Here is an 8735-nt window from a genome sequence, read left to right as displayed (position 1 = left end):
AGTTAGCAAGCTCACTCGGTTTTTACTTTGCTGTAGGTGGTGTCTTCCCCTACCCATAACCCCTGTGGCTAGTCTTCAAAGAACTGGTTTAAAGAACCTGAAGGAAATGGGGAAGGGGTCAGTCCCTCCAGGCCATCAAGTTCCAGGAATGGGGGAAGGGCTTTGTGTGAACCAGGATTTTACTAAGTGTGGGAGATTAAGAGATTTACATAAAAGTTTTACAAGGTAAGGGAGATTTATGGAGTATTAGCTCCTGATAAGCAAACTACCTTTGATAGACTCGGGGAGCCCTGAAAGAAAAATCCAGCCTTCCTCATTTGCGGAACTATCAGGGCAGGATCATGATTTGTGGTCTGCCTGTGTCTCAGCCTTTCTCGCACTTTCCCTCCAGTGCTGGAGATATTGGCAGAAGCCTTGGGAATGCTATAGCCTTTGGTTGGATGCCTTTCTCCTCTCCTAAGCCATTCCTGGATGGGAGAGAGTGAGCCAGTCTTTCCTCCCAGGGAGTCCCTGGTGTTCCTCACAACCTCTCCCACATTCTCCTTCTCTAGAGCGGCCAGGTGCCCCTTCCCCCATTTGGCCTAAACTGGAATGGCCTCTTACCTTTCTGTCATCCCACAATGGTCTATGGGTTCCTTAGATCAAATATCCCTTATCTGTCGGCCGTCAGCATTTCACAAGATGCCCTAGGGATTTACTGCCTGTTAGCTTAGAAATGAAGGACCAAAAAAAAAAAAGGAAAAAAAAAAGATGACAAAATGTGAACTAATTTATGAAATCTTATTTTTCCCTGATGGGTCATACAGATTGTTGTTGTTGTTGTTGTCATCGTCCTCCTCTTCCTCCTCCTCAGTATTTTTAGAATGTCCTTTTTACCTACAGCTCTAGTTGGTGACATGAATCTGGGAGAACTAAGCCTAAAAAACGAGGCAGACTGAAGTCTCCTGTAATAGCTAACAGTTTATACCCTGAGGGCTAAGAAGGGACACCCAAGTAACATTCTCTGGAGAGCAAGCTCTATATAATCACAAGGAAAAGCTTCACAGGACAAAATCATGTTTTTGCACAGAGGCATAGGACTAGCAAGAGCTGAGGTAAGGCTCACGCCAATCCTCCGCCTGGGAGGAGCACGAGAGCACATTCTGCACGCCGTTCTGAGCTCTGAAGACACTGAGGTCACAAGACTGTTGTTTTCTTGGCGTTTTCTCCCAAGCACTCAGGATTCTCACATGACTCCATTCTTAGACTGTGCTGACAGTGCTCCATGTGTAGAACGCGGTGTGAGCTGATTGCGTGGCTGTGGAAATACTGGCATCACTCTCACCGCTCCTCCTGTTTTATACTCAGACCACACATTTTTACGTGCTGTCTGTCTAACATCACCAAACTCTGCTGCTGATAACACTCCGCCTTGTGACCCCTTCCACCTCCACAGTTGGTGCTGTGACCTCTGAAAGGCTACCAGATGGTTGCACTATTCTGCTGTTGTTTGAGTGAGGTTTTGTTTGGTTTAGGTCTCAGTCTATAGTCCTGGCTGCCCTCAAGCTCGGAGACGTCCTACCTCTGCTTCCCCGTGATCACATGGCATCTAGACTGGTTTCTTTTTGTTTTTAATTCTTTTTAAAGATTTATTTATCTTTTTAAAAAACATTTATTTATTTATTACATGTAAGTACACTGTAGCTGTCTTCAGACACTCCAAAAGAAGGAGTCAGATCTCATTATGGATGGTTGTGAGCCTCCATGTGGTTGCTGGGATTTGAACTCAGCACCTTCGGAAGAGCAGTCGGATGCTCTTACCCACTGAGCCATCTCACCGGCCCTATTTATTTATTTTATGCATATGAGTATACCATTGCTCTCTTCAGACACACCAGAAGAGGGCATCAGATCCCATTACAGATGGTTGTGAACAGATGTAGTTGCTGGGAAATGAACTCAGGACCTCTGGATGAGCAATCGGTGGTCTTAACCGTTGAGCCAACTCTCCAGCCTATCTAGACTGGTTTTAATCTTACTTTTTGTGTCCTGAACATGCAAGGCAAGTACTCCATCAGCTGAACATATCTCCAGCCCTGGTTGTCCTTTTTTTTTTTTTTTTTTTTTTTTAAGTGAAGAAAGGAAGAAAAGTGAATTGCCAATAATTTTTTAGGAAAAATGTACTTTTATCTTTAAGTTTATTATCATTCCAAGAGGAATAAGTGATTGTTGAATATGTGATCTCAAAAACACTGTTTTTGAAAGAGAGAAAGAAACAAAAAGAGAAAGAGAGAGAGACAGAGAGAGAGAAGCCAAGCACATGCTTTTAATCCCAGTGTTCAAGAAGTAGAGACAGGAAGATCACTGTGAATTTGATACCATCCAGGTCTGTACCCTGAGTTACAGACCAGCCAGGGTTCATAATGAAACCCTATCTCAAAAAACAAAAGGAACCACGGGGGTGTTTAGCGATTGATCAGATATTTCTGCTGAATTCAGTTTACTCTTTATACACTAGATTGCATCCATTCTTGAGTCACCTGGAGTAAACACAGTATTGACATTAGTTTTATTATTTTTAAAATTTATTTTATTTTCCTTATGTATATGTGGGGAGGGTATATGTATATGACTGCAGGATCCTGCAGAGACAGGTCCCTGGAACATGAGTTACGGGTGGTTATGAGCCACCCTACGTAGGCTGGGCAACAAACTTGGGTCCTCTGCAGGGACATACATTCTCTTAACTGCTGAGCCATCTCTCTAGCCCTGACATACTGCTTTTCAATTCCTGAATGAGCAGGCCTGATTGTTGATGTATTTGATTTTACTTTATTTTGCTTTTATTTATTTCAGTACCATGAATTAAACATAGGGACCTTACCTATATCTGGGCTACCTGTATGCCAAGACTTTTTTTTTCTGAGATAGTATCCCAGCCACGTTGCCCATGCTGATCTTGAACTCTTATAACTACAACTGACCTTGAACAGTCAGTCCTCCTGCCTCAGCTTACTTAATCCACTCAAGTAGTTGAAATTATTTTCCTGTACTACCGTATTAGTTAGGGTTTTACTGCTGTGAACAGATACCATGACCAAGGCAAGTATTATAAAAAACATTTAATTGGGGCTGGCTTACAGGTTCAGAGGTTCAGTCCATTATCATCAAGGTGAGGGCATGGCAGTAACCAGGCAGGCATGATGCAGGAGGAGCTGAGAGTTCTATGTCTTCATCCAAAGGCTGCTAGTGGAAGACTGACTTCCAGGCAACTAGGGTGAGAGTCTTAAGCCCACACCCACAGTGACACACCTATTCCAACCAGGTCACACCTATTCCAACAAGGCCACACCTCCAGATGTTGCCACTCCCTGGTCCAAGAATATACAAACCATCACAACTACCATGCCAGGGAACCCTAATTGTTTATTCAATGACAAATCTGCTCCCAAAGAATATATGATTTGTCTCATTAAAAACAGCTACAAGGTAGGGCTAGGTAGATGGCTCAGCACTTCTTCCTCTTACAGAGAACCGGTGTTCAATTCCCAGCACCAATGTAATCACAACTGTCTAACTCCAGTTCCGTGGGGGTCTTTTGCTCCCTAGTGATCTCCAAGGGTTCCTACATGAGTGTAGTGCACATGGACTCTCTCTCTCTCTCTCTCTCACACACACACACACACACACACACACTATAAATAAGAGTATTTACAAGGGCCAGCAAGATGGCTTAGTAGGTGAAGGCCCTAAAGTTGTGTACTACCACGCCTGGCAATTTTCCTTTTCAAAGTAACACCTGGTACAACTTTCAAGTATTACAATTAATAATTCTGTGCACTATTCAATAAAATATTGCTTGTTTGTATTTCAGCAGTTGATATTTTGTTTTTGATGCAAGGTACTATGTACCTATGCTGGTTTTGAACCTGTGGTACTTCTGCCTCTGTCTTCTGAGTACTAGAATTATAGTATGAATACTATGAATCTGATAATATCCCCTCAGTTTGTGCTTTTCATATCTTTTAGTATTTAAAATAATTACTTGTGTTTTGATTTATTTTTTAAACCATAACTGGTGTCTTCACTGTTAAGTATGAAACTAGCATGGGCTATCGGTAGAGTGTACCCCGCAGACGGCTCACAGATACTCAGATGCAACACTGCCTAAGTTGTTATCTTCATTAGCATTAAGAGCACTCTAATAATGTGCTAGAATAAATAAATAGGAATGCTTCATTATCACTTGGCGTACTTGGTTAATTGTTTTCAATATGGGCTTTTCTACTTGTTTTTCCTAGGCCCCCCCCCCCAAAATAAAGATTACTATATCTGGGTTTTTTCCAGTCATTATCAAACATAGCTTTCAAAATTCATTTTTTTTTTCAAAACAGGGCTTCTCTATACAGCCCTACACTGCCTGGCAACAAGTGCTCTTGACTTGGCCACTGACCCACCTCTCCAGCCCTTTGTTTGTTCTAGAGATGCTTTTCTGATACAGGGTCTTGCTATGGACCCTGTGGTAGCTTAGAATTCTCTATTTGGTCTAAAGTAGCCTCTGACTCACAGTTCTTAAAAAAAGAAAAAAAGGGGGGGGAGCCATTAGAAGACAGAGACTTTGATTTTCATGCTAACATCACTTACAGCTATCTAAAACTGGGATGTTTATATTTTCTTGCTTATATTGTTACTTTCAGTTTTACCCCCAAACATAAACTTCATGAGTAATAAATACAATGTTTCTTCTGCATGTCAACATCATGGTAGCAAACATATTGTTCAGAACCTGACTAAATTTACATACATTATATATTATGTATGTATATATTATTATGTATGTATTTATATAATACATACATTATATATTATGTATGTATTATAATGTATTCATTATACATTAATGAAAAACTAGAAACGTGAAAACAGTCTTTTATTAATAAATCTTTTTTTATTGGCCAGGTTGTGGTGGCCCACACTTTTTTTTTTTTTTAAGATTTCTTTATTACATCTAAGCACACTGTAGCTGTCTTCAGACGCACCAGAAGAGGTTGTCAGGTCTCACTACGGATGGTTGTGAGCCACCATGTGGTTGCTGGGAATTGAACTCAGAACCTTTGGAAGAGCAGTCAGTGCTCTTAACTGCTGAGCCAGCTCTCCAGCTCCCCCCACCCCCTGCAATATATATTTTTTAACATTTTGTTTTGTTTTACTTTGTTTAGACAGTGTTTTGTGTAACCCTGGAACCTCTAATTTTCCTGCCTCTACTTCCCCAGTGGTGGGATTATAAGTGTGTAGCAATATGCCTCATTTTTGCAGTGCGGGAATCAAATCCAGGCTTCATGCATGCTAGGCAAATACCTTACTACCAGGCTTCCGCCCCAGCCCAAGTCCCAGTACGTCGGTATGGTTGGTTTGTAAGGCTTAAAGTTATACCAAAAAGAGCAGGATACTAACTGCGCTGTATCTTTTCTAGGATGTCATTGCTGGATTCTTGTATACCATTTTAATCTTAATCATCTTCTACCCACTGGTGGACCTGATTGACAACTTCAACCAAACTTACAAATACGCCCCGCTCATCATCGTCGGGCTTCACTTAATTTTGGGCATCTTCTCTTTCACCCTTGACACCTGGAGCACATCCCGAGGAGACACGGCTGAGATTCTGGGAAGTGGTGCTGGGATTGCATGTGGCTCACACGCTGCTTATACCCTGGGTCTATCCTTAGAACCTTCTCTGCACACGTTACCCTTAGCTATCCCCCCTCTTACTGTAACTCTGTTTGGAAAAGCCATATTACGGATCGTCCTAGGGATGCTCCTTGTACTGCTCGTAAGAGATACCATGAAGAAGGTCACCATTCCTCTAGCCTGTAAACTCTTCAGTATTCCGTGTCATGACATCCGCCAAGCAAGGCAGCACATGGAAGTGGAGCTGCCCTACCGGTATATTACCTACGGGATGGTCGGGTTCTCCATCACGTTTTTGGTCCCCTATATATTTTCCTTTATTGGTATCTCTTGATGGAGGAACACTGTTTGTTATAAGAAAGGAGGCTACCAGCTATATCTAAAGCTATTCTCTAGGTAAAACTTGGATCAGAGGCTTCTGCAAGAATTTGACTTAAAGAAGTCAATTCTGCAGCCAGTGCATTCTCTCATTGCACACCAGATGTTGTTTTACGTGGGCTGAGCTCTCTCAGTGCTGAGAAATGGCGCGCCCATTTAGAATGTTCACCAAATGTTTGGGGAGTTCTGTGCTGTTACAAATTGTAGTTATATATACCATATATTAAGGCACACGGTGTGCAAAGGTGTGCAATATATACAATTGTTTACCTAACAACAGTGGGTGTATTGAAAAAAATCAATAACAATATGCAGTTGTGCCCAGGTTTTTGGAATTAATGCAGGCATGTTGTTATTAACAAATAGGTTTAGTGTTTCTTTCCTCTGGGAGCCATTTCCTAGTTGAGTTGGTAATTAGCAGACAGAAATCTGTATGCTACCACACACTTGATTTACTGTCTCTCCCCACACTGCCAGCTCCCTTCATTTACCCATGATGTTGAACATGAGAGGCATTTCTAATGGACCAAGTTTTGGGGGAAGTTTGCTGTTTGAGATTTTTTTTTTTTCGTTCTTAAATTTCTGTACACTGTGTTGAATGTATTTTTTTTCCCAACTGTTTTGGTCACACCAATTCAGGTACTGAATTTTATTGCTTGCTAACTGTGCCTTTCTTTTCCTGAATTAAGAGACACCATGTATACTGTGATATAAAAGTGACACTCTAATTCTATCATAAGCCACATCATCAGGCAAATATTTTTAAAATATATGTATATCAAGCTAACAGAATTAGAAGTAGATGGCCCATAACTCTCCAGTTGTTTTTTAGAAAGAAATGTGGAATTGCTAAGTTTTCTCACTAATTTATTGGAAAGCTAAATGGATAAGTATTTCCATTTTTGTAAGTATTTTTCTGTGCGTTGCAAGTTATTGGAACAGTATATATATGTAAGTACATTGTCTTGATTGTATATAGTACAAATAAATACTTGCAGGGAGTGGAAACGTCACTGAAATTTATAGATGAGACAGTGTACACCCTTTCTATGTACACAAGCCATTTTTCTAAATCATTTGAAAAGGATTGGATTTCCCACCATTACCTTTTAATACCCCACTCTTTAGCAATCTAAGGTAGATTATAAAATCCAAACGTGAAATATCCGTAGCTAAGATTCTATTATTTTTCCCAACTAATTATTTTTACAGTGGTAAATTTGAGTGTAGTGTTCAGCTATTCTTTCCTGTCTGTGCCTTTATATTTGAAGTGTGATTGCAATTAGGTTAACATTACCTTTATTTGTGGTGAGGTTTTTTTGTAAAGAAGAGAATTAATTTTCCATACGAATGAACATCAGGTGGAGGTAATGATTTTAGTGCAATAACCTCTGATTATTTAGAAGGAAAATGTTTCTATTTTGGACAAGGAAAGTCTCTGAGCTTCTTATTTTTTATAATTCTCATTGAAAGCTTGGGGGCTTGGTAGTTCTGACCCACAAAGAACCTGATCAACTTTAAGCAAGTGAATTTGGACCCTTTGGCCGCCAGGAGAAGAAAGGAAGGTGCTTAGAAAAGAATCGGTACGCAGGGAGCTCAGAAGCTGCGGAGAGCAGGGATTGCTCCACAGATGTGCTCTGTGAGTTGAGCTATAGACAGGGTCCCCCACTTTGGGTCTGTTATGCTATTAATTTTTTGTGTGTCACTTAAAAAGAATTAGAAAAGATTCTATTTCTTTGTGTTTGTTTTTGTTTGATGACAGTTCTATGCTAAATGTATTTTAAAATAAAAGCCAAGATCAATACCGAAAAGATCTTTCTTCTGTTTGCCTGTTGTTCACATGTCTGGTTTTTTGGGGGTGTGGGGTGGGGAGGGGGGTGTTTGAGACAGTTTCTGTGTAGCCCTGGATGTCCTGGAACTCAATCTATAATCCAGGCTGGCCACGAACTCACAGAGTTCAGCCGGCCTCTCCCTCTTGAGTGCACCACCACCTTGAGGTACACTGAACAAATTCTTAAATTTATGATTCATTCCATTTTGAGGCAGGGTCTCCTGTATCCCAGGCTAGCCTGGAGCTCCTGTTCCTTTCTCTCCTTCCCAAGCACTGGAACCACAGGCTACGCCCCAACTCCTGACTTTGCTCTGCTATGAAGCCTGCTGGAACTCTACAGATCTTATATGGAAACAAGCAGAGGAAAAATTCAAAGAGAAATGAGATGTCCAAAAGTCGTTTGAGAAAGTAAACATCCATCCCATAGCTCATCTTCAGTTGGCCTTCCCCTGCCTCCTCCAGATCTAGAATTCTCCGTCCAGCATCAGCATCATGTGTCCTATGAGTGTGAGCTGCCTTATGCAGAGCTTCGTGGTTCTGTGGCTTACACACCCAACAGCCTGAAGAACCATAGCCGTGTCCCTCACCATTTCAGTCTTGCTGCGTTTTGCATAGATATTTAGAAAGCTGACTCCTGGCTTGCAGCTAGGGACACACGAGAGCAAATCTGATTGTTTCTTAAGGTACCTGTACAGTTTTCTTTAAGAAAAGGATTTTTTTTTTTTTTTTTTTTTTTTTTTTTGGTTTTTCGAGACAGGGTTTCTCTGTGTAGCCCTGGCTGTCCTGGCACTCACTTTGTAGACCAGGCTGGCCTCGAACTCAGAAATCCGCCTGCCTCTGCCTCCCGAGTGCTGGG

General features: G+C 41.2%; 1 protein-coding gene across 1 annotated transcript in view; it reads left to right on the top strand.

The window, feature by feature from the left end:
- The window catches only part of Sgpp1 (sphingosine-1-phosphate phosphatase 1), a 21363-nt gene extending 13488 nt beyond the window's left edge, over positions 1-7875 (top strand). Inside the window, exon 3 of the mRNA XM_021179546.1 lies at positions 5453-7875. Coding sequence (XP_021035205.1) covers positions 5453-6004 — 552 coding nt within the window. The 3' untranslated portion in view covers positions 6005-7875. The remainder of the gene's footprint in view (positions 1-5452) is intronic.
- The last annotated feature ends 860 nt before the right edge of the window (positions 7876-8735 follow it).

This window comes from Mus caroli, chromosome 12, assembly GCF_900094665.2.
Source record: "Mus caroli chromosome 12, CAROLI_EIJ_v1.1, whole genome shotgun sequence".
In the NCBI taxonomy this organism is placed as follows: domain Eukaryota; kingdom Metazoa; phylum Chordata; class Mammalia; order Rodentia; family Muridae; genus Mus; species Mus caroli.
Note: the sequence above shows the minus strand (reverse complement) of the source record. Positions and strands in the feature narration are given on the sequence as shown.